The 26408-nt window shown below is 45.4% G+C and overlaps 1 protein-coding gene across 1 annotated transcript in view; it reads right to left on the bottom strand.

Annotated features, from left to right (window-relative positions):
- The window catches only part of ARIH2 (ariadne RBR E3 ubiquitin protein ligase 2), a 28173-nt gene extending 2722 nt beyond the window's left edge, over positions 1-25451 (bottom strand). Inside the window, exons 1-10 of the mRNA XM_010181609.1 lie at positions 25203-25451; positions 11023-11090; positions 9287-9350; positions 7026-7173; positions 6192-6313; positions 5182-5291; positions 4028-4145; positions 2590-2640; positions 2470-2491; positions 1037-1188 (exon numbers count right to left, since the gene is read on the bottom strand). Of these exons, the coding sequence (XP_010179911.1) occupies positions 1037-1188; positions 2470-2491; positions 2590-2640; positions 4028-4145; positions 5182-5291; positions 6192-6313; positions 7026-7173; positions 9287-9350; positions 11023-11090; positions 25203-25451 (1104 nt within the window). The remainder of the gene's footprint in view (positions 1-1036; positions 1189-2469; positions 2492-2589; positions 2641-4027; positions 4146-5181; positions 5292-6191; positions 6314-7025; positions 7174-9286; positions 9351-11022; positions 11091-25202) is intronic.
- Positions 25452-26408: the final 957 nt, after the last annotated feature.

Below are 26408 nucleotides of genomic sequence, written 5' to 3' on the forward strand. Positions count from 1 at the left end.
ATGAGACCAGCACATCGCTGCTGTAAAAGCACAAGCTCTAGCAAGCAGAAACTGGAGTGGGGCAGGAGTCCAGCAAGGCAAGACATGCTGTGAGGAAGAACAGCAAGGCAGCACCTCCAGTGGCAAGTGGCAGAGGTTTTACACAGTGGACTGACAGCAGCGAAGAGCAGGGAGCAAACCCAGCTCCGCCGAGTGGGAAAGCCCTCTGCTCGCACACTGACCTTGTGCCTAACAAGATGGAAAGTAACGCTGATTCCCCTACTTAAAGGGCTTCTATAGCAAGGTCAGCAGTTTAAATTAACATTGAACATGCGCTCGGTGATCTCCAACATCCATGTGCACATTGTAAACATGGGCATTTCCCAAAGCCTGTTGGTCTGGAGAGCCAGGAATGAACACATTTGTTTTACCACAGGAGTGGGCTCGTGGCATGAAGAATAAACTCATTTTACTGGGGAAACTGAAATGCAGCAGCATTGAACCTCTATCACGTTCTTTTCTAGAGATGCTGCTCTAGAGAATTGCGCTACGTGGCCAGGTGCGTCGAGCCTGCCGTGTGGACAGAGATGCTCTGACAGCAACCTTTAGAAATGCAATCACATGAAATTTTAGGAAAACTTTGCTACAGCCAATGGAGCTTTGAACACAGCAGAGAGTTTATTTAGTGTCTGTCACTATAAGGACATACTGCAAGGAACTGAAGCTCCTCGATTGTGGAAGGAATGATGTGGAGCAATATCTATCTACTGCAGCAGCACTCAGCCTGCAGGAAAACAGTACAGTGGCACACAGGTAATACTGATTTTTTCTAGCACAAGGAAATTTAGGAGCGAATATGGTTTGCTTTCGGTATGACATTACTGGTTAGAATAGAACTTGTAGGGCAGGATTTTGACTGCAAAACCACAGGGCCTGAAAATTCTGCATGGATTTTCTTTGGGCAGTTTCTTGCACGGAGATTGCTGGCAATGACCTTTGCACCAGGCAGGGAGCATTAAAAGGCTACAGCAGCTCTGGCCAAGGAGATGTCTCCTACCCTCTCAAAATAGAACAAGTACTTCTTAAGGGCCTCCCTGGCCTGTGCTTGCTGACTCTGGTTTACAATATCAGGATTCTCTTTGTACCGACTGCATTCGTAGTACTCGCTGCCGTGAGTCTTCCAGTCTCCCAGACACATCCAGCAGAAGTCTGCAGAAAACAGCGAAAAACCCACTGTAATGCACAGAAAAAAACTTCCAAGAATGAAAAGCTTCAGGAGACACAGCCCATCTGTTTTCAGATATTTCTGCTAAGCCAAGAAACACGCACATTTTGTATCATCTTGCATAACGGAACACAATAATGAGCCAAAACCACCAGCCTGTCTTGAAGATTTTCATTGTACAGCATCCTGTGCAACTATGGAAAGTAAATCCTGAAGTGCTGCATCAGATATCAGCAGTTTATGACACTTCAAGTTAGGAGCCACTGAACTGGGAAGAAAGTAGAGGAAAGAGAGCAGTAGCAAACCCCATGTGACAATTTCCTGATTTCAGCGCGAGTCCGTCAGTGTTCTACTGGGAAGGAAAGAAGATGGAGATTAAGTTGCTACACCAGGAATCACTTCTGTGTCACTCGTAATAAGAGACTGAAGTTCTTATTTCCAGCATTCGCCAACCTTCTCAAGTGCTGGTCACCATGGTACCTTGGCACTTGCCTGCTCACCCTTGTCACAGAGCTCCGTCAAAACATGTCCAGTGCTGCTGAGGACCCCAAAGCAAAGGAAATGAGGGAGGACAGTAATCTTTAATCATCTTCCAAATAATGTCCTCATATTATACTGTTTCCTAGTGGCACACTTAGAGGGCTGAATACAAACGGTCTCGCTCCAAGGCAACAGAAATCAATTCTGCCATCGAAAGATAAGTGCAGGAACAAGCTGTCATTTTGTAGGACCGCACAACGGGCCAAAGACACTCAGGATGCTAATTGTTCTGGGGTGGACTGAGAAGTCCAACAGATGATGTTATGCAGAATGAGTTACAGCTCCTGCAGTTTCATCTGGGTTGAAGCTCATTATTTCTACCACTAAGCAGAAGGACTTAAGCTGATCTGAGTAAATGGCTCAGTTCAGGCAGTATTTTCAGCTGATGACAAATATAATTACATGGAAAGCATTTAATACTCTCCTCTGAGATGGATTCCGCTGTTAATATTATGGTAGAGATGGAGACTTCTCTATACAATGGACATGTCAGGGAGAGCGAGCTAAACGAGCACCCAGAACCCAGCTGAGATCACAGCCAGTAGGGGAAAAAACCATAAAGCTATCACACAGAAGTCTGTAATTAATATCCTGTTCACCTTTAACTAGGGTGAAAAAATATTTCAGTCTATGTTCACAATTTGTCTTTGTATCTTAGAAAAAAAAAAAAAAGACATCACCACTAACAAACACTGCAGAGAAAACACTTTCCAAATCCTACTCACCATGCTTGCATTTGGAGCATTGCTGAAAAAGAAGAGACAGGAGGCACTGGTTAGCGGAAAGTGGGGAAGAAATTTCTGCTTAGAACAAGGAAGGTCTGACGTGTTGAGGGAATTGCTCACCATGTGATTGCAGCCTCCGTTCTTCTCAATACAGATATTGCACTTGGGACACTGGGGAAACAGAAGCATTTGTTAGATCCAGCTCTGTCTCTAGCAGCCTTCTAGAGAACGACAACACTTGTGCGATTATTCCCCTCCTGTTTGGTTTTTTTTGTAAATATGCATGAGAATATTAACATACACAGACCCTGCCTCCCACCAATTCCTGACAGCTCCATTTAAGAAGGAGGCAGAAAGGCAAAACCAGGGAAGTTTCGCTGCACCACTTGCTTGCTCAAGAAAACAGATTTGCTGTTGTTACTCCCTGTAAAACCGAAGGTATCACTGAGTTACCATTCAGCAGTTGCTCAGGCATAGGGACATAATTAGTTCACATATGACAGTAGCTTCCACTGCTACTTAGACTACAAGAAAATCAGCACCATAACCTGCCTGCAGCAGCCACCAACAGATGAAAGCTTCGTCGCTTCACTGATGCCCTGGAGTGTTAGGTCCAGTTACAGTTTTTGGGTTGCACAGGCATACAAAGGAGGAAAGGAGTTTTGCCGCTTTTTACAAATTTCAATGGCAAGCAAAATGTATGCCAGGACAACGCTCAACAGAACAGAATCTTATTTCTACAAAAGAGCACAGCAGAAACAACGCCATCGCATGGTGACACCTTCTCCAGAGAAAGAAGGGAATTTAGGTTTGCCTAAGGACCACTTTCCTAACACACCTGAAGCTTGCGGCTGATCAGCACTGCCAGAACTGTCATTGGCTACGGGAGAACAAATGCCAGCTAAGGATTGTTTTGAAGTCCAGCTACAAAAATCTCCAAAAACCATTCAAAGTTCCAACCTACAGACAGCTAACCTAGAGGATAAAGGTAGAACATCTGTAACTTTTAAAGACAATTCTACAGGCAGACTAGAGTGCACAGCATGGACATACCATTTTTTTTTTCTTGAGTCTAAATCTACCAGAGGTACTTCAATGTCTAACTACCAGACTTCATCCACCCCATTTTGCTGCCTCTGACAAACCAAGGCTTAATCTCCCTCACCTTCCAGTTCACAGCACTCCACGCAGTTGTGCAGGTTTAAACACCACCAGTGCCTTATTTGGTACTGACTCTGCACTTACTACACTCCCTCCTTCCATTTTAATTACATCTCCACTGATCATTTCAAAGTATCCCCAATTTTTTGCCCATGGGACAGCAGCATACCTGGCTGGCAAAAACATTCACACCAGGTCTGGAATAAGGACCACCAGGTCCTTCCCACACAAAGCATTCCCAAGGCATTTGGTTGTGTCATATCACAGTCCCTAGGGAGCTGTGAGAATGTGCAGCCTGTGAAAAAGCAGCACACAACACAATGTATGTACAGAACTGTCTCTTGCTTCTCAGGCAGGACTAGAGGACAAGAAGAAACATGCAGGTGCTTGTCCTTACATCTTTAGTGTGAGCACTGATGTAGTTGGCTGTTTCGGAGTCATCTGCACACTTGGTGAGCCATTTCCGAATGGTAGCGCAGTCTGTGGGTGCGTGGTACATCTGCCGACACTTAAAGCTTTATAGAGGAAGAAACAAAAAAGACATATCAATTTCCAAGGAAGTGAATCCAGAATTGGTGTCTTCCTGATGACCAAAATCTGGGAGTCCAAGCAAGGGTAGGGGATGCAAATGTTTATTACTAGAGTGCAAAGACCAAGGCTAAACCCAAATAAACCCCACTCCCCCGTGCAGAAGCCAAAGTCAGGATGAGAGTGAACCAAGGCCTTCTGTGCCAGATCACCCATCTGAGGGCTGACACATCTCTCCCTAGAGCCTACCTATGTACGCTCTAACACGACTGCAGAGGCCTGGAGCATACCAGTGACTTTACAAGCAGCCTGACTCCAATGGTAGATATCAGGAACCTGCATTAGCAGGACCTCACCAGTCCTAGAAGAGTAAGGGCCATTTGCATGGAGATACCAGTAAGCTGGGTCTCAAAACCAGTTGTACTGCGCCTCACATTCACAGTAGTGATTCTGGAGACCCAGGAGCAGAAGACACTTCAGCAGCCCTGCAATCTATCTTTTTTCTCTTGAAATACACCTGAAGTCGAACAAGGAACGTCAGCGTTCCTACTCAGCAGAAATGTATTCCCACATGAGCCTCAAAACACACCAGACACTCTGGGATTCAACTACTTGTAATAAACTTCAAAACTCAATACTAGACGATAACAGTGAGGCCTCCACATCCATTACCAGAATCTCTACCAGTCACTGTGTCTGGTAGAACAGACACAGAACACCAGAATTTGTAACCTAGCCAAAACAGGAGAATGGTGGATTTGTAACCCCTTCATTACTCGAGCCCTGCATTCCCTGGTTGTCAGAACACCCAGCTCCCAAGATGTTTAGGGAGCGAGGGGAAGGCTAACCACCTGCAGAAGTCAGACCCCAAGTGTCCAATTACTTAAGCTAACTCAAGTTACAAACAACTCTAGCAAAGCATTTGAGATGCTTCTACGCACTGAACCTGCTGGCAAGCAAATGGAGTAGCTCTGAGGACAGCATACACTTTCCCCGTGATCTTTAACCTTCTCTGTTTCTTACCAGAAGACCTCATTGCAACGATTGCACTGCACTCGCCGGGCTTTTGGCTCTTGTACCTGTATGACCATAGGGCAATCTGCACCAGGACACAGCTGCAGCTGGTAATGGCTCTGTGAACATACCAAGGTGGTAAGATCAGCAGTGGGTGCAGGAGAGCATTATCTATTCAAGTTTAACCACTCCTATCCTCAAAAACATACAAGTCTGCTGTTTCTTGCTGAAAAAGAATGAAAACTGCCACCAAGTCTTGGCTAACAGAGCAGACAAACCTCTTCCACATTGGGAAAGGGAGTATTAGTTACTTACAGCTTCTCTAGAACACAAAATGCAAATGGAGGGTTGCAGACCAAGTAAACAACACAACCATAAGACCCCACCAGAACACTGAACGGTGTTACTCCATTTGAGCTCTTTCCCCATCCTCTCCTTATGCCCCAGAAGGTATTCAGCTGCTCTCCTGTGGTGGCTGTTCCCTCCCAAAGGGCGTCTTATTGAAGAGAAGTGACACCACTCTTTCATGCTGCTTTGCTGCTTCTTGAGCGTTCCCAGTCTGTTCCCAGTTACCAGAATATTTCCTGCACATTTAGCAATTGCTGCTTTAATTTCAAAAAAAACTGATAAAATGTTATTGAGCAAGCCTATTCAGACAGGCTGCACTAAGGTGAGGGACTTCTCTTTCAGAACCTAAAATATCTATGCAAGAGCAAGAAGGACTTTAAAACTCGGACTGAAGTTTGAAGTTCTCAGCTGTAACATTCTGAGAATTCTGCTTCAGGAGAAGAGCCAAGCACCAGCCAAGGAGTTACGGGGTGACCTTACGGCAGAATTCACTTTGGCAACCTGCTAGAGCATTTTGTCAGTGAGGCTGTCCTACAGAAGCAGCCACATCGTGTTTATTAGGGACAATTTTCCTGCACTTGCTGCAGTTCTAATCAAAGATGCAAGACACTTCAAAGAAAATTTCTGCAAGTCATGGGTGAATTGACCATGAAAACTGAAAAAACCAATACCTCCACATAGTCCCTGAAGAGGTAGCGCCTGTATTTGTCTTTCAGCTCTTCACTAGGCAGCAATGGAAACACAAAGTCTTCTGGTGTCCGAAGCAGGCAGTCCTGAGCCATGCAGGAGACCCCTGAGAAGAAAAAGAAACATTTTTGCACAGTGCAAATTATATTAAGGAGTGAATGCACAGAGAGCATTCAACACAGTTTCCTAGGTGCCATCTGTTGTTGTGGCAAGAGGGACACAACTGTGAAACAAATCTATCAGGGCTGCTGAAAAGCTGAAGCCCAACTGTCTTCACCAAAAGATGACGGAGCACATGTGCATCCAGAACCAGCAAGTGCTTCATATTCACATAGTCATATTCACAAGGTCAGCTACTTAAAGTAGAAAATTGCACGTTACTGCCATGCCAGCATCAAAGACGGGCTAGGAAAAGCCCAAAGCAACTCTGCCAACACTGGCTTCAACCCATTACAAAGGGAACAGATGTTTGCATACACAAGCACTCCAGGGGCAGTGCAATAATACATCATGAGACGCAAACTCAAAATGCAGCGGATTTGCAGCTTTTAACTTGATACAGTCATGCTCTTGAGATCACGAGAAGAGAAAAGCAGCAAATGGATCTGTCGGTTTGTTTTGTTAGGAAGGGGTAGTGCTCTCCTGGTGGTATGCCAACACTAAGAGGGATTCAGGTAAGACCACTAGTTCACGTTACGTTTGTCACAAACACTCATTCCACGCTCCATTTTCTCATCGCTGAGATGTTTTAGACCATTCAGCCAGCCACTATGAGAACGGCCAATACAGGTCCAGTACCGTACCCGCCTTGAACTCACCGACTCCAACACCATCCTTGACGAGCACCGTACAGTGCTGCTCCCAGCAGCTGCGACAGAACTGGTGCTGACAAGCCAGAGAGAGCAAGTTCTCCTTCCGGACAAACTGCATGCACACTGCGCAGTGATGGGAGGAATGTACCATTGCCTGGGAGAGAGACAAATCAGCGTTACGGTGAACACATCCCGGAGTATTCTCACCTCCTCCACAGGCGCCTGCGTTGCTCTCATTGCGACAACGGTCCAGGGTGAGCTCCAGGCCAGAACAGGTTCATAAGCAGCTGGCGTGCTGCACTGCCCCGTCAATCCTTCCCAAAAACCTCTTTAATCTCTCGGAGCACAACAGATTGACAGTCACTGCACAGTTTCTGCCTCTAATCTCTATTATACAGAACTCACCTTTAACTTTTCTGGTTACTACTCTCACCCTGTTTGAAAACTAACATAAAATTGTGTTAGTTCTTCCTCGAAATTACTGATACTCTTTGTTAGCTGGGTCAGACTCTATTGCTGTTCCACAGGCCCTGCAGTGCAGCTGCAGCTGGAAGCAGGCGTAGCAGTGCCCTTTTACTGGACAATGATTTCAGGTATGAGGAGAGGCAACTGAAGGTGCAGTGTGCAGAGTGTTTATACAGAGAAAAAAAGGAGCTCAGAGACCATCATCTCACATCTCTTATCTTCTGCCTATGCTCCGTTTGACAAAGCAGGCATCATGCCTTCAGCTGAAAAGGATTAGAGGGTTTGCTTCAAGTCAGGCATAATTCTGCTATTGCTTCACCAAACCGGTGGGAAGCAGCCGGGATCTCCCCTTGGGTAGTGCAGAACTAATCCCCAGACAACAGGCCCAGCCTTCAGCACATCTCAGCTCACCCTGGAGACCTGAAGAACTGGGTCTAGCACAGCATCATTGAAAGCAAGGCTCTGCAAAGCTGTTAGCAGGAGCTTATGTTCCCACTTCTCCTTTCACAGAGAAGTCACATAATCACTTTTCATCTACTTAAACCTTTGCTGCTCTTTGAGAAGCTCATGTGAGACGGCCGTCTGCTTCCATGCCTGGCTCTGCACCCCAGAGACGCAGAGGAGCAGCAGAGTGACACACAGCCACATGACCCACAGAGCCTGTCCCATAGCATGACCACATGGAAAAGGAAATAATGCGACTTTGTTCTAAGTGGCCTCACTGATGGACCAGAACAAAGATTCACTGAGCCTGTAACTGCGCTGATTGCCTAAAACAACCACTCAACTTCAACAGCAAGCCCACTACCTCAAACCTTTGCCAGCTCCTCTGCGCTCACCGCTGTGGCTTCTCCCTATAGACTCAGTTGCTCTACAGAGCATCTGCTCCTAAAATACCATCATTCTGCATTAGGAGATGAAGCACAGAGTGACTTGCCTTAGCACATACAAAAAGACTGTAATGAGGTGCCTACCAAAGAAAGTTCATCAAGACTTCAACTAATCTTTTAACTATAATATCTTTCTTCCCAAAATAAAATCACCATTGCAGTAGAGAGAGCTTAAGTGACAGCTGATACAGGATTGAGACAAATCTCAAAATACATGGACTAATTTGTATGTCAAATAACCTGTTGTTTTTTTCTGGACTCTAGGCAGATAATTTATTTTGAGCCCATGAAGCTCACTCCTGTCAGCTGTTTTAGCATTTTCCCTCTCTGCTAGTTACGAGTCAGCTCAGATGCCAAATCAGGCTTTCAAAACCTCCCCTCCCCCACAGCCCAAAGAGCGTTTCTCAGATGCACAATGTTATCACTCAAAATCTGACATATGGCAACGTGCTCCGGGGGTAACTGTGGATTGTACCAAGACACTTGCTGTGAATGAAACCTGTACACGTGCAACAGGAAGTTTCTATTTAAAGAGAGGAAAGAAAAAAAAGAAAAGGTATCTAAAGACCTGTGTAGCCCTGGCTGCAAAACACAAGCTGCTGGTTCAAATAGCACTACTGACTGGCTCAGCAGCAACACCACTGGAGATTTGGCTTAAGCACCCCTGAGCAGAGCAGTGCAGCAGTCACGTCAGTACCTGTGAGACAACAGCAAAGCTGCTGTTTGAACGTTAGACACCTCTTGAATGCGTTCTCATTTACAAAGTAAAACCCAGCACTGAGCTGGGGTGTTGGACCTGAGTTTGCAAAGGGTTAATGCGGGACAGACTATGCCATTAGTAACTCAATCTTCCACTGAGGTGCGTCAGAGGTGTCTGCCAAGGGAACAGACCAAAATACTCAGCATACTTACATGTTTGGATGAGGTGGGCTGAACTCGTGCTTCTACTAGCAATTGGGCAGCATTAGACTTGTGTCTGAAAAAGCAATTGAAGAACCATCAAATCAACTCCTGAATACATTTTGCTTTGTTAAATTGATCCTCCTTGCCTGAACAGATAATGGGCTCTGTGCAAATGGTAGGGTAGGTTTCAACAGGGGAAGTGGAAATGTGTCCTCCGTGAGGCTCCTTCACGTAATGAGCCGAACTCTCAACAGCAAAACTTTATGAGTCTCTTCAGAATCAGAAAGAGGAGCAATACTCCTCCCAGTAAGGATTAACACTGATCTTGTACTCCTTGACAAATATTCCTCTACAACTCTCTCCCTCCCCTGAACAATTGGTTTTGAAGCCAAGATTTTCTATCCACACTCGTGGAGCAGTCCTAAGCCACTGTCCATCACCACACTCTCCAGTGAGGCTCCTGTCTGTCTCCCATTCCTGTAAAATCAAGCTATCCTGTTTAGGTCTCACTTTGGCTCCAGCCTGTTATCTAGTTAAGTATTTACTCTGTGGCAGATTATCACCCCATTGCCAAATGAAGCCATCCATCAGCAGCCTCAGAATTAAACATGTTCTGCTGTTTGTGATTTCCATTGCAGGTAAATGTTTATATCTCAATTAATTCAGAAACAGCAGCATCACTGTTGTGACCATGCTGTAAATCCTCCCTCCCCACCAGCACTTTTTAGTTGTACGAGGGAGCTTTCATTTGATAACGTCACTCTGTATCAAGACAGAATTTTGAGGACCAGATCAACTGGAGAATAACCTGCAAAGAAACAGCTTTAGAAGTAAACCCTTCCCCAAACCGCCTCTTGTTTAAATCTCAGCAGTTGACCTGCAAAATCACCCTGAGCTGCTATGTGGGAATCTCACCCTCCGCATTCCCCAGCGAAAAGCTTTCACGGGATGCATGGTAACCAACGAGCCCGTTACCAAAGATGCTGCAGCTATATCCACACATGAGATGCATTTCCCATATGTTCTCTAGATGAAGCTGCTGGCTACAGGGCCAAAACTGGCATGGCAGGATGAGTCAGACTGATGTGCTCTCTATTTTCAGACAATGTTCAGCTCCGAGCCAGTATTTTCTAGAGGGGCTGCCAGAGAGCAGCCTCCTGACACACGTCCCACGTACGTTTGGGCAGAGTCCGAACCCTCCTTTTGAAATCAGTTGGAGGACTTTGCTACAGTGACACTGACCAAGCAATAAAGGGGCTGCACTTCCCTCACACCATCTTCTCCCACTCTCCAAATACTCGTCAGCTTGGCAAAAACCATCATTTATTTTCAGAAGGAACAAAACCTCCCATGTGAATGTACTACTAAAGAATACATCGGCACAGGCTCAGTGCTCCTTTACGAGTTACAGCTCGTATGTTCAAACCAGAGCATATGTTATCGTTGTATTTGTTAAAATAAATAAATATAGATGTAGCACTCTCAATCTGTTATCTCAAAGTTTCAGCTAAATGCATCTGCAGCGTTCCCAGCACAACAATAATTCCTCAGACTGAAAGACATTCACCACCACTACCCTCTCCCTGTTTACAGAGTTCTTACAGGCAATGCAGCCTCAACAAAAGAGTGGTTTTGTGCTCCTTGAGCAGGTTTCAGGTTCAAAGACACCCATGGACCACCCTGAGCATTCTTGCAAAGCGAGGAAAAGCACCGAGCACAGAAGAGAGAAGACTATTTACACTTACCTTTCCAAAATCTCTGAGATTTGCCAGTGGAAACTAACTAATACTAGCTTTGCAACAGCATGTGATACCTAGATGGAAAATAAAAGGGGAAAAAAAGTCAAGTTAGGCATATTTTGACTCTACACCTCTGCTTAAGACTACGATTTCCTTGTAAGAGTAATAAATTGTACAAACTCAGTACAATATCCCAGTGATACTCAATGCCCATTAAGCTACGAGACATAATGTTCAGTGCATCTGCACTTTAACTGCTCATGGACACCCCGCATCCAGTCCTGACTGTGGTCACCACTGGGATCTGGGTCCTCGCTAAAGCAGGAACAGTGGGGAAGACAAATCCCATTTTCTGAGCTGGAGAAGCAGCGACAAGCTGCAAATACAGGCATGAGGTGACAGCAAAAGGTAGGGGGAAAACCCAGAACATTTCCCCAAGCCTTCAGTGAGGAGAACAAAGCTACACGCTGGACTGGAACAGGAAGATGAAAAGCTCCTGTGACAGGGACTTGGGTTACGTGGACTCCTGGCAAGCACGAGCACAGACGGTGCTAGCCCCAGCACCCCCACAAATACTGCAAGGCGACATTTAACGTCATGTTACAGACGTACGAGCGAACAAGATCTTATTTGCTTCTGTATTAGTTTATTTCAAAAGAAAACAGGTTGGTCCGCTGGCACAAAAAGGCTTGTACCCACCAAGACCACAGGCACCTGCTGAGCTGCTGAACTTCCCCTGCCTCTCGAGCCCTTCATGCCTTTGTCAGGAGTACAAATAAGCTCTCTTTCTACTGTACATACAGAAAACACAACTCCTCCTGTCCTACTGCAGGGAGAGCTCCTTTCTCCCCTCCCTAGAGAAGCTGTCAGTCACAATCACCAGCTGAAAAGCCAAAAGCCTTCTTGAAACCTGCTACAGGTGAATCACAGGATCCAATGTACTGGTGATACAGCCCCACCTTGGAAGTTAAAACAAGCAACAGTCGCTCTTTCTACAAAACAGACGGGCTCTGCACACCTAGGGGCAGCACATTCACTACACTCTGAAATCGAACCCACTGGAGAGGTGCAGTTTCACAACACAACACAACCGACCTACTCCTGCCACGCGATCCTGCCGTGGCCCTGCACTGGCATTTGTCAGCGGTCGGTTTAGCAAGATAAACCAGTGTAGCACCACGCAGCCGAGGGTTTTCCACCTCTATTTTCCGATTTGCCCACTCTGCTGGCCACAAGAAATCCCAGGAATAAAAAGAGTCATTTTCAATGTTCAAATCATCATTTTTCTAGAAGAACCGAAGCGTCAGCTCACACTGTGTAAATCTGGTACATCACCTTCCTCGACTTCACAGGGATGTGACCCTCTGAAAACAAAGGTGGTGCTGCCCTGCCTCCCTCCCGCCACAGAAGCCTGTGATGAGATGGAGCATGGCATGCAGGGTTGCTGCTGCCAACACACACAGTCTGCTCTGGTTTGTACGGATGAAGTGCCACCGCCAGCCTCAGATGTTGTTATCTCAAGCCTGGCAGACCCAGACAGACACCTCTGGCTTGCTTGTACAAGGAAGAGATCTGCATTTCGCTTTTTGCAAAACAAACAGGCATCAGGAATGTGGTCTCTACAGGACTGGCTTCCTGAAAATGCAAAGCACACGCTAATGAATCATTCTCTAGCAGCAATGAAATTATTTCGCAGTAGCAGTAAGGAAGAACTACCATCCTGACAAGAAAAACAAACCACCAGACTTAAATGGGAAGGTCATCTGTAACATAGGAAAATGAGCACTTTCCAGTTGGATTTTCAGAGCTTGAGGTGTAGCATCCATTGCAGCATCACGACTCCATGACCTCCACCAAGTTACTTGTTCCCCAAGGAGGAGCCGAGTACATTCAAGAATTCAGATATATAGAAAGGGAAATACAAATACTAGCACATACATTTCTGAAATCTAACAACTATCCTAACAGAATCAAATACTCTGAAGTCAAATTATTTGTCAGGCAAAATGCAGAATTAATGCTCCAGAAAGATGCCAGATTAACAGATCTGGAAGAAAAATGAAGCTCCTGTGACCATTCCTCTTGTGCTCCCACTGCAAGCACTGGCTGGACCAGCTGTAGTGCTAATTTTATTACTTCCATCATAAAAACACCCAAGAATAAAACATTTTCAATTCGTTGTCAGGTCCATGAGTCCACCTTCACAAGAGCCCTGAAGCAGAAAAGCTTTTGATAGCACCTGACTGCAGTGCAGGGGATCTTCCAAAAATGAAGTCCTAGAGTCAGCCAGTTGTAGCAACGCACCCACAGTTCACTGGGCATGGAAGCAGGAGTTTTTACACATTAAAGATAACATTCAAACTGTACGAAAGAGGGATGGGAGAGGAGCAGATAACTGCTGAGGCTGGGGCTGTGCCTGCTCAGTGGGGTCTCACCACGTCACAATCCACATCCTGCTCACCAACAGCAAGGCTGGCGACTCAGAAGGCAAACATGAATATCGTCAGGGGTCGACATTACTGGAGAGAGTCAAGAAAACAAGCATGAGAAGAAAAACAAGTGCGTAACAAAAGCCCGCTTCTCTTGATCAGCAGCGCTCCCCAGCCTCTTCAATGACCGTGCATTCACAATGAGTGAATGATTGTACCAAGTCAGCCAGTTCGTCCACAATAACACCCTCGGATAACTGAAGTATTTCTCTGTAAGCAGGAGCCAAAACATGCTAAGCACAGAAAAATACCACTGCCATCAGAAGTTGGGTCCATATGTACATAAATCGTTACCTTATAGGAGTGGAGAAGGAACCTACAGAAGCCGATACCGCTGCCTGAACTATTTGGTTAGGAGACATTGATGCTCCCTCTGCACGCACCCACGGCAGCCTCACAGCTTAGGGAATACCCCCTGGGTGCTGTTCGGGCACACTGCAATACAGCACCTCCGGGGCAGGCAGGAGGTTCACACAACGAACGATCTCCAGTTTCTAGAACATGTCAGAAAGAGCTACGATTCAGTCCCTGTCAGTCACCGGGTGCCACAGGAACCTCAGGTCACCCAGGACCAACAGTGCTTGTCTCAGACACAAAACAAATAAGAAAAGATGACTCTGATAAATTGTTAGCTTTGTTGAACTTTTGAGACCCAAAAGAAACAGCGACGTAGCCCACTGGGTGCCTTGCTGGCAGTGGAACATTTCAGTAAAATACTTTCTGTACGGTGCAGAAGGGAATGCAAGTTCTAGATGCTGCATTTCTGTTTTAGCTTTTGTCTGCAGCTGATGCATTGTGCCAATGCCTCTACATAGCTTGACTTCTCCAGAAGTCGAAATTTATTAAAGTTTAGAAGGTGAAGGCGGTCGTCATGCTAAACAAATGTCTTTCTTTCCCTCATTTTTATTTCCCCATTTTCTCACCATCAGCTTAAAGCTTTACGATCAAAGATCAGCTCAGTCCAAACCTGACCCTGGAAAATTCAGCAAAGCTGAAGAGAGAGGATCTCATCCAATCTGCAATTTCCAGCTTCACCATGAAACAGGAATTTGGTCACCCCAAAAGCCTCTTCCACTGGCTTAACTCTGACTTCCCAGTGACAGAAGGCTCCTGATTGCCAGAAACGGGCACCAAATGCTCATGTTTAGCGCTGCACTGGGAAGGATGCACAGTGCCTATGCACACAGGAAGGGTGCCACGAGGAAGCTGCTCTGCGTAAGGGAAAGACTCTATAGCAGCTGTAAAAAAAGACTGAGAAATTCATATAGTGCTGGGCAAAATCAGACTCTGAAAGTAGAACAAAGTAATGCCATCGCTTTAAGCACACATCTGTTCACTTTCTGGAAGAGAAAACAGGGGTTTTTTTAATTATTATTTCTATCCCCATTTATCTCCTGGGCTCTTTACTCTCCAAATAAGCAAAATTCGCACACTTCTGAAGTGCGAGCGAGAGGCTGGCGCTCTCCAGGACACGACGATACCAAATGGATTTGCCGAGAAGCTCCGCAGGTACATCACTGGCTGTGGAGAGCTCAAAGACAACTGCATCCCAACCCTCTTCCCAAGATAAGCTGTGTGGTTTTAGGAGCTGAAGACTCCTCTCTCCATGGCAGAAAATCTTTTTCAACCACACAACTCTGACAGTCGCTAATTCAGACAGAAACGTTTCCTAAAAGCTGAAGAAGCACCGTCTTTTGTAGAGCTTACATTCTACAGAAATTGCTCATGCATATTTATGTCGCATGCATATCTCATGAGTTCATTTCGCTTTTCTCCACGGGATGGCCTAGTTTTTGGAGGTGCGTTTCAACCCTTGCTTGTGCAGAGACACGGTATCGGGAATTTAAAACAAGAACCATCACATGATTCTCAAAAATCGAATTCAGACCGAGTTGGAGGTACTCTGACCTGGCTGGAGCGGACATTTTGCTGATGACACTGAGTTGGGAGGGAGTGTTGATCTGCCTGAGGGTAGGAAGGCTCTGCAGAGGGACCTGGACAGGCTGAATCCATGGGCTGAGGCCAATGGGATGAGCTTCAACAAGGCCAAGTGCCGGGTCCTGCACTTCAGTCACAATAACCCCATGGATGCTACAGGCTTGGGGACGAGTGGCTGGAAAGGACCTGGGGTGTTGGTGGACAGCAGGATGACCATGAACCAGCAATGTGCCCTTGAGCCAAGAAGGCCAATGGCATCCTGGGGTGTATGAGAAGGGGTGGTTGTAGGTCAAGAGAGGTTCTCCTGCCCCTCTGCTCTGCCCTGGTGAGACCGCATCTGGAATATTGTGTTCAGTTCTGGTCCCTCAGTTCAAGAAGGACAGGGAACTGCTTGAAAGAGTCCAGCAGAGCCACAAAGATGATGGAGGGAGTGGAGCATCCCCCTTATGAGGAGCAGCTGAGGGAGCTGGGGCTCTTGAGCTTGGAGCAGAGGAGACTGAGGGGAGACCTCATTCATGGGGATCAATTTGTAAAGGGCGAGTGTCAGGAGGAAGGAGCCAGGCTCTACTCAGTGATATCCAATGCCAGGACAAGGGGCAGTGGAAGCAAGCTGGAGCATAGGAGGTTCAACCTGAACATGAGGAAAATCTTTACTGTAAGCGTTATGGAGCATGGCCCAGGCTGCCCAGAGAGGCTGGGGAGTCTCCTTCTCTGCAGACATTCAAACCCTGCCTGGACACCTTCCTGTGTGACTGCTCTGGTGATCCTGCTCTGGCAGGGGGGTTGGACTGGATGAGCTTTCAAGGTCCCTTCCAACTCCTGAGATTCTGTGATTCTGTGACATCCGTGGCCTTGCACCACGCTGACAATTCACATTAGATCAGGGTTGCATGGAAATGCCTGGCCAAGACGAACACAAACCTGGCATAAAGAAATGCAGCTTCTACTTCTTGTGTTTCCCCTCATCAAAGGGTTTAGTACAAACAGATTTAAGCAAATAGGATTAATCTTGAGAAGCGTTTCTTTTAAATCTGAATAGTTTTTGTTAGTTCTACAAGGAAAGGATGAACTTGGGAAGATACTAATTCGTGTGTTGCATCAAAACTCCTAAAAATACACTCTTAAATTCTTTACAACAGTAAAACCACAGAGGGAGCCCCTGGAATTGTTGCTGTCGCTGAGTAACATGGGCAAAAAATGATTTAATTGAGTTCACAGTAGAAAATTGGAACATCTTAGAAAGAAACTATACTTTCTATCAAATAATTCTGCTGAAGAAAAAAAACCATCCTCAGACAGGCTTAACTTAAGAAAACTGAGGTAAAGAAAGTGACCCACAAATGGAAAAATACATTTGATACACATTTCTCTTGTGGAAAGTAGCTCTGACCCCTTCCATGCCCCACTGGAAAAACGATCTGACTGTGCTGTTTTTACTGGAGGGTTTCTCTGCAAACTGCAGAAATATTCGGAATTAAGAAGAAATAAAAGGGCAACCAAAAAGCTTTTTTTGGACCAGATTTTCTCCTTTGCTTTGATCTACCCCTCTTTTTAGCAGAATTCTAGTATGCAGTCCTGGTAGGAAACTCCTGGGGCTGCAGGGGCTCGGGCTGCGATTACCATCAGCTGCCATAAACACCCCAACTGTTCAGTCTTGTGGCAAAGTCCTTGGTATCTGTTACAGGTTTCCAAGCTGTTTTCAAAACTAAACTCAAATTAATTTCACTTATCAGAAAAAAATAAAGACAAAGTTACAACAAAATCAGATACCCTGCTATTTTTTTTTCCTCTGGGCTCAGTCAAGCTTAAAAAATGTGTGGAAAATCTCTCCATCTTCAGGTTTCACTCACAGTATTGCTTACAATTTGTCTGATGTTTCAGCCCCTCTCCTGATGACCGAGCGCAGGCTGCACCAGGGAAAGAAATGCAGTTTAAGAGTCTGTAGCTGCAGTCTCGATATCACGGGAAGGTCTTGACAAACAGCACTACGTGAGCTCTGCTTCATCACGGGGTTTTAATCCGTACCCCATCGCTCGCCCTCTGGCACGCAGAGACCTGGTGTCAGTCTGCAAGAGCAGGAGAATATTTAAGAGGCAGAGTGGAGTTTGGGAATGACAAATGCTGCCGGTGTGGTACACGGTTTGTGAAGCAGTCTGTGCACAACCTGGTTGGCCACACATCGAAGAAAGGGGATCTGGGGTTAAATTCTGCCTCCTTCTCTGCACTTCCACATTGCTTTAATCCATCTGCTCTCCTACACAGGACAGCAACAATTTCAGCTGCAGCTGCCAACAAACAGGATCAGTAGCACTCAGCTAGGAAATCTCAACATACGTATTTCTCAAGCTTTAGGCTATTCTTCCTGAGGAGATTCAGAAATACATTAAAAAAAAAAACCCAAAACCTTAAGCAAGATGCTATGCCAGGAGGCATTATTACAAAATAACTATGAAATTCCTTCTTTGAAAGATTTAGAGCAAAAGAAATGCAGCAAGAAAGCTGTAAGATGGTACAGGGATGTAAGATTGACACGAGACTCCCCAGCTGTACTCACTGGAGTTATTCTTTCCAATTAGAGAGCATCAGCACCCAGCGCACGCTGCACTGCGCTCCCCAGGCGCTGCCAAAAGCCCCAGCAACGCCCCCCACCGCTGCACCCGCTCAGCCCTGCCCAGGGGCTTTGCCAGCAAAACACAGGAGGAGCAGACGACTCCTCTGGGTCAACGGGAAGGAGGATGTGGAGGATGCACAGGGAGGGCAGGCAATAACCTGACCCCACACAGTTGTGACCGGTGGCTCAGGACACAGGGCAGCCACTTCAAACTGGAAAGCACTGATGTGCGCACACAGCAGCACACACACACAGAGCTGAGGTAACTCTGCAGTGAGTAATTCCTCTTCAGTCCCAAATAACAGAGTCCTTTCCTTGACAACCTCAGCTTCTAAGGACGTTTTCCTTTTGTTATAAGAAGATGAAGAGGAGGAACATCTGCTTGGTAGAACTGTTTCGCAGCACACAACATAGCTCATTATAATAGGCATGGCACACAAATTTGGCACTGCACTTCAGCTGTTTCACGCTGCTCCTGTGATGGTGTTGTCCAGCTGAAAGCTTGCAACACGAAACAGTTACCCAAAGATTGTTTTGGCATTTTTAATGACTTGTCTTGCCTCTACCTCCCACCAAGATCATACTCATCAACAGCTGTGAACCCATTTTTCTGCTCACTGCAGAGCCATTCTGGCTGTAAGATCCACTTAAGGCGTGAATCACAAAGAAATGTGTGGGCTATAATCACCCTTCACATTTGCGGCTCATTTTACCAATCAAGTTGAGAATGCTGGCAGTCCTAGGCAATAAGGAACCAAACTCATTTCTCTCCTCAAACGCCTTCGTGACGTTGTCACAAGGTTGCAATGTCCGGGCTCCCCTGTCAGCTCTCTTATCTTGATGACCAGAAGTCTACGAAAACTTTCTATGCTTAAAAGAAACAACCAACCAAACAAAAAAAGACCCTTAGCCAAACACTGAAGACAGATACAGAAATATTAATGTCTTCTTAATGGTATTAAAATACAGGTATTGTGAATCACAGAATATCAGGAGTTGGAAGGGACCTCGAAAGCTCATCCAGTCCAACCCCTGCCAGAGCAGGATCACCAGACCAGGTCACACAGGAAGGCGTCCAGGCGGGTTTTGAATGTCTGCAGAGAAGGAGACTCCACAACCTCTCTGGGCAGCCTGGGCCATGCTCTGGCACCCTCACACTGACAAAGTTTATATTGTGAATCACAGAATCTCAGGAGTTGGAAGGGACCTCGAAAGCTCATCCAGTCCAACCCCTGCCAGAGCAGGATCACCAGACCAGGTCACACAGGAAGGCGTCCAGGCGGGTTTTGAATGTCTGCAGAGAAGGAGACTCCACAACCTCTCTGGGCAGCCTGGGCCATGCTCTGGCACCCTCACACTGACAAAGTTTGTCCTCATGTTCAGGTTGAACCTCCTGTGCTTCAGCTTGCACCCATTGCCATTGCAGAGCCTGGCTCCTTCCTCCTGACACTGCCCTTTACAAATTGATCCCCATGAATGAGGTCTCCCCTCAGTCTCCTCTTCTGCAAACTAAAGAGCCCCAGCTCCCTCAGCCGCTCCTCATAAGGGAGATGCTCCACTCCCTCCATCATCTTTGTGGCTCTGCGCTGGACTCTGCCAGGCAACACCACAGTTTTCATACAGCAGAACTTCCAGGATCTTTCTGTTTGGGAACAAAAAGCAGGTAAAGGACAAAAGCACATCTCAAACACATGTGCTTCTAAGGGTTACAACTTCAGACTGGATGCCCCACATACTGTTGAGTTGACATTAAAACACAGAACAGGGTGCAGATATAAACCTGCCTGTCCTCACTAATGGAAGGTTACTGCGAAATGGTGCGTTATCATTGTCAAACAGCACCACGGGGTTCTGTGGAGAAGTCAAATTTGCCTATCAGGGTCTACCATTTGTAATAAGTGATATTTAAATATTTACTAAGCGTTTACTACTATTTACCAATGTTTGCTCTTATGGACACTTTCACACACATTTTTCAAACTCTGTTCTTATGTACATGCATCTTAGTATTTCAAGGGGCTGTAATACCTCTTCTGTATTTGAGGTACTTGGGCACAGCTGCTTTTTTATGCCTCCTATTTCTTGTTGCATACAAGTTCCATGAAGTCATTAAGGCATCAAAAAGGATAACTATGCAACGCTGCAGGTCTGTTTGGATAAGCCACCCATTGAACGTACTCGGTCGCGATTTGCACATTGATACAGAGAGGCACACGGCAGCATCCCGACATCTGGCTCTGTAGGGACGCTTTGGGATCGCACTGAACAGGGATTCTGTAAGCGCCGACTCACAGAATCCCAGACCGTTAGGGATTGGAAGGGACCTCCAAAGCTCATCCAGTCCAATCCCCCTGCCGGAGCAGGAACACCCAGATGAAGTTACACAGGAAGGCGTCCAGGCGGGTTTTGAATGTCTGCAGAGAAGGAGACTCCACAACCTCTCTGGGCAGCCTGGGCCAGTGCTCTGTCACCCTCACTGAGAAGAAGTTTCTTCTCCAATTTCAGTGGAACCTCCTGTGTTCCAGTTTGTGCCCGTTACCCCTCGTCCTGTCATTGTTTGTCACTGAGAAGAGCCTGGCTCCATCCTCGTGACACTCACCCTTTAAATATTTATAAACATGAATGAGGTCTCCCCTCAGTCTCCTCTTCTGCAAACTAAAGAGCCCCAGCTCCCTCAGCCGCTCCTCAGAAGGGAGATGCTCCACTCCCTTCATCATCTTTGTAGCCCTACGCTGGACTCTCTCCAGCAGTTCCTGTCCTTCTTGAACTGAGGGGCCGCAGAACTGGACACAATATTCCAGATGTGGTCTCACCAGGGCAGAGTAGAGGGGGAGGAGAACCTCTCTGCCCTACAACCACCCCCCTCCTGATACACCCCGGGATGCCATTCCTACTCCTTCGGGTAGAGCTGCTGGTCCGGGCTGCCAATCTCCACGCACATGACTGGATCTGCTAAAGATGGTATTAGAAAAGGAGCGCTGCCAGCGCTCACCCAGCAGCTCTGCAAACTCACTGCTCTGTGTCAGCGCAATTTGAGTGTGTGGGACAGCTTCACAGGGCTGTGTTTTGATGAGCAAATACCGACTTGGTTGCATTAAAAGGAATGACATCAAGAAGGTGATCAAGAATATATGAAAAACTGGTTTATCTCTGACAGATTAGTTTTGATAACGTGGATTAATAGATTCAGAACTACGTCACAACATCACTTTTTGCATCTACCAATTTTTACTCTTCAAGGGACAGGGCTAAAAAAAACCAACCCCATCACAAGCTGTTATTTCAAGGAGCAAGATAAGCAAGCTTTTTGCTGTCTGGTAAATATTAGCAAATCAGCAAACTGAAAACTTTCAGTTGTTCAGTTTTACAATTCCTTTGATTTTAGTGGAAAGACTGCATCAGTCTCAACTGCCTGTAAAACAACACGACTGTGTTTCCTTGTTACCCTGTATGCGCAGAAATACCTTACCTTCCTCACAACTCACAGTCAGCTTCTAAAGAGACCTAAAGTCAAGGGAATATTTTTTAATAAACTGGAATGGCAATCTGGTGGTTTCTATCAGCAGTTTAAAAAAATGGTAAACCCTAGAAAGACCCATCTCCTCACTGAAACAGAGACACTTCTGCCCGTTATTTGGAACATCCCAGATATTCCTGACTCGTGCAGACCCTCAGCAGAGCCAGGAAGTGTCATTCACAAACAAAACCAAGGTGACACCACCACACACTTTAACTGCTCGCCAGTGATGGGGTCTGTCCAACTGCTGAGCAGCATCCTGTCTGTATGCATGTACTGATGCTGCCACTGCAGGACCACAACCACTCCATGACGACTGACAGAGTTATCTTGAAAACAAACTTATATCATTTTAATTCATTATTTTTGAAAGAGACTGGGTTTTGTAATTATATCTACTTTCTCAAAAGAACTGTTGTGAATACCTTTGCTGGTCTACAGGCAATACAGATCATTCTGCTTTCAGGAATACTGAATTAACAAGCGTTGACTGTTGGGTCCAGTGACCTTTTGAGGAACTAAAGGTGATCTGCTTCAATTCCCAGCTCTTCTGGTCAGAGCTTCACAGGTTTGGATAATATCAGTTGGAGATTTTCTTCTGTCGTGCTCCAACAAAGACAGCCTGTCCTAATTTTAGTCAGGGTATTAACTGAACCCTTCACAAACAGACCTCCAGATTAACAGCGCTAACCAAGGAGCAAACATTTCCTCTTCTTTTTCTTGGAAAGCAAGGATCTACTCACAGTTCTTCCTAAAACCAAAATGAGGAGAAACCCTCCAGCTTCTGTATGGCTCTGGGATAACCACAACTGCAGTTGCAGGCCTGCCATGCAGCACAGCTGGTCCTGTCTACTGCCTTGTCTGTACTGGGTTTCATGCTTCTATCAGACTTAAGATTTTAAATTATTTTTGTGTCTAACTGGGGCAGATAAAAACCCAAGTGTTTTGCTGAAGAGATTGTCTCTTTTGATGTTGCATTTAGACTTTCACACATATGCAGGGTGCTCACACCTGTCTCAGGTTAGCCAGTCAACGTGAGGTTACACTGAGGGTTAACGAGCAGAGCAGATGAAGCACTATTTATTTAGATTGTCATGAGCCAATAACACTACAGATGGCAGGTATGAGGCCATAAAGTTCTGAATACCTGTTTCTGGTTTTAAAAGTATACAGACAATATCTCAGAGATAAAACACAATCAATACAACCCCCCACCTGCAACTGAACCTTGAGAAAGTGAATCACCTAACGACAACGTACAGCAGCACAATACTCAAACCTGGCTTTGAGCCCATTTATTGCATTATTTTTTTCTTTGCTTTAGGGAATTGTTACAGAATATTCATTTCTTGTGATGACACCGTGTCAGGCATTGCCTTCATTGCATCTCCTGAAGACAGTCTTTAATTTACTTTCATCTTTTCCTGTCGGGGGCAACCACTCTGCCTTAAATGCAAGCTGATGCTGAAAAGCACTACATAACCGCTAGCCATCACAAGGGAAAGGAGACGAAATCAATAAAATGAACTGGTATGCTCCGAAAGACCAACCAAAATTATCCAAAAAACCCAAGACATTATGAAAGGTAGACTTCAAAACAAGAACAAAACGTTTTTAGACCTCAAGCAAATCAGAAGAAAGAAGTTAACACAGCTCTTACCAAAGTCCGTCCCTGTTTATTTAGGTCCATTAAGTCAATGGAAAATAATGAAAACAAATAGTTCAACACGTTCTATCCAATTTCCTTCTTCCCTATGCTTGTTAATTCAAAGCAAATTCCTTCCACCCCAGTATGTCTCAGAAAACGAACAAAATCACAAGTTTCCATGGTGGAAGACAGGCAAAGAAGAAACAGGGTTGCTGAAGTATTGTAAGAAAGGATGCCAGGAGACAAAAAGCACACAGAGCTGATATACAGCCGACTTCCAAGAAAAGTGCAACGCTTGCAGCACTGTTGGTAGCGACCAGAGAGTTAATGTGGCACTTAAAGAGCCAAAGACTCAGTGTGGGGCTTACAAGAGCCCAGTGCTTCAGGTTCCTGCCCAGATTTATTCTTATCTTCTCATTCACAAACCAAAATGTGTGGCACTTCATTTTTAAGCAAATACACAGGCATATTCTTGGTATAAAAGGAATCAAAAATGTTCTCTCTTTGGGGTCATATTTGGGGCCAGATTCAAGCTAGCAGGATGGTGTTATCCTGTCAACTATAATATTTGCTCAGTGAGACCTTCAGAATTCTTGGAAAATTTATTTCGACTCTGGAAGCCTGATTTTAAAGACTAAATAAAGGATTGCTTTTGTTCATTTAATTCAAGAGAACAATATGGCAGGGGTCACCTTTTTGAAGGGTGCTCCACTTGAAGGCAAACAGTAAGGAGCAGAAAAGCCATTCTAAATCTTTACTTAATCGCTAAGAACCAAGAACTGGCAGGAGGATCAAAAGTGCTGACCAACTATTCTCATTTGTTCTTTTATTTTGCCTCCCTTTTCTGACAGTCTGCAGGAAACAGCAGGCATTCAGAGCCTGAACTGCACATTTGGAAGAAATTGCGGTCATGAGTTTAGAGTCAAGAAAGTAAAACTTCGTTTTCTGAGGTGGTGAATGCAGGGAACAGGCACAGGAAATGGCAAAATCAGGTAGAGATGCAGCAAAAAGTATGGGTGCACTTTAGATCCTATTGTTTATAGGCTTTACAGTGACACTACTGCTATCATACACTCTGATGTGCAAATAAGGATGAAGAGATCCCTCTCATTTTTTTAAGTTATGTTTGATTCAGACCACATTAATAGGAATCAAAACCTCTCCAACACAGGATTTTATAGCCTGCAGTCACCTGTCCTGCTTTCAGGGGCTGTTCCAGAGAAGAATGAGCACCAGGAGACCTGGTACAAAGCAGATGCATTGGTAATTTCAAGCCGGTGTCAACATCCAGACCTCAGAGAGGGAGCCTGCTCCTATTACCAGTCTGCACTACAGTAAATGGTTGCTCAAAGAGAAAGAAAACTTCACAAAAGTCTTATTGAGCATAATGCCATGGAGCTTGAAGAGTGACTTCCGTGATGAATTAGGCACTACAAGAGCTGGCAAGTTCATTGTACTTTAATTGCTGTCAGTGCAACAGTGGGGTTAATAACCAGCATGACAGCTGATCAGTCTTTTTGAAAGTCTATGATTGTACTCTCAGAACTAACAAAGAAAGGTGTTTTTGTTAGAATTACAGAGTTTCAGCATGTCTTCCTATCCGTCAGACGACATCTCAAGCACAGGTGTACCTACCCGCACCATTTATTATTTGGTTTGTTTCCTTTCTATAAATTCTCTTTGCATTGTGCTAATGCACAGAGTTACAACTCAGGAATTTTTGTCATGAAGCTCAGCTCTGTAAAACAAGATAATTGTAAGAATCAACATCCAGTAATGAAGATTTTTTTCAGGCCCCAGAACCAGTATGCAACAACTGCAAACCTTTAAGTCAGTTTTGAACCGGGACCTTCAACAATGCTCCTCCAACCCCTCACAACAGTAATATCACCACAGCTTTCATTTCAAACTGTATGCTCAGCATTCGCCTTCTCAATCACAGACTCATTTTAGACCTGTGTTAATGCAGAAACCTTTCCTCACCTTTAACGTGGCAGCCAAACTGGCCATGTGTTCGTTCAGAGTGCTCTCCGACTCCTTGTAAGTCAGGCAGGTGAACTGATATTCCTCTGGATCAAAGGCATCTGCTCCCTGCTGCTCCACGTCGTTAGCCACCCCATCATAATAATCCTCAATATCCCCGGGATCCTCATCCTCTTCCTCCTCCTCGCAATTCGGGTCATAATCCTCTTCATTGCTGTCAGAGCCCTGGCTGTTCATGTCCACGGACATCTTAATGCCCTGTCAAACTGCAGACCAGGAAAGCAATTGCAGCTTCTTTTTCTCCTCCAAACTTTATCGCTCTTTTGATTTCATCTGAGCTCTGTCTCCTAAGGGGAGGAAAAACAATTTTTTTCTGTTGTCTAAGAAACTGTAAGAGGCACCACACCAACATCATACAGGTGATCAAACAGACAGGAACGGACTGAGCCAACGGCCCAGCCACAGAAGATTTTGCTGTGCGGGTCCCTGGTTTGGATGCACTGCAAAAACTCTTGCATCTGCAAAATAAAGGCTGCTCTTACAGGCGAGGTCTAAAACCTTGGAGATTGGTTTATTACATTGCATCCTAACCCCCAGCGTGGGCCCTGGGACTTCTGATGTTTGGAAAGTGGCTGCATAACCTTCGCTACAAATCTTTTCAGAGATACAAGTGAATTTATAACATTAAGGTTTTACCAACAGCCCGAAGTGCTGCAGAAGAGCATCATTCATCAGCAGGGAAAAACACAAACCCCTTAACGATGACCACAGTAGCTAGAAAGGCAACCTGCGGTACCCATGTCGCTTCAGAAGCACAGCCATTAAGTGGGACTTTGGAAAATAAGACAAGCAAACAGATCTCTCGTACACCCAATTTACCAGTCTTTAATACCATCTCAAAAGAAATGGTGAAATCTGTTAATCCCTTTAAGTAGGTTCTACTGGATGTGACGTGGCTTCGGCCTTACATCCGAGGGGGGGGATAAAATTAATTCTCTCTTTTTATTACCTTCTCAATGTACACTTGTACTGTAGAATGTTATACTCAAGCATTAACAGTTACTATTCCAGAAGAATCAGAACAGCCAACTTTTTTTCCCCTCAGATTCTCAGTGGTATTGGAAAATTCACATATTTGACTTTACTTATCTGAATCACAAACCTGCTCGTGTAACTAAACCGCATGAATCTGAGTTCTAACAGGTT

This window comes from Mesitornis unicolor, unplaced genomic scaffold, assembly GCF_000695765.1.
Source record: "Mesitornis unicolor isolate BGI_N332 unplaced genomic scaffold, ASM69576v1 scaffold24773, whole genome shotgun sequence".
Classification (NCBI taxonomy): Eukaryota; Metazoa; Chordata; class Aves; order Mesitornithiformes; family Mesitornithidae; genus Mesitornis; species Mesitornis unicolor.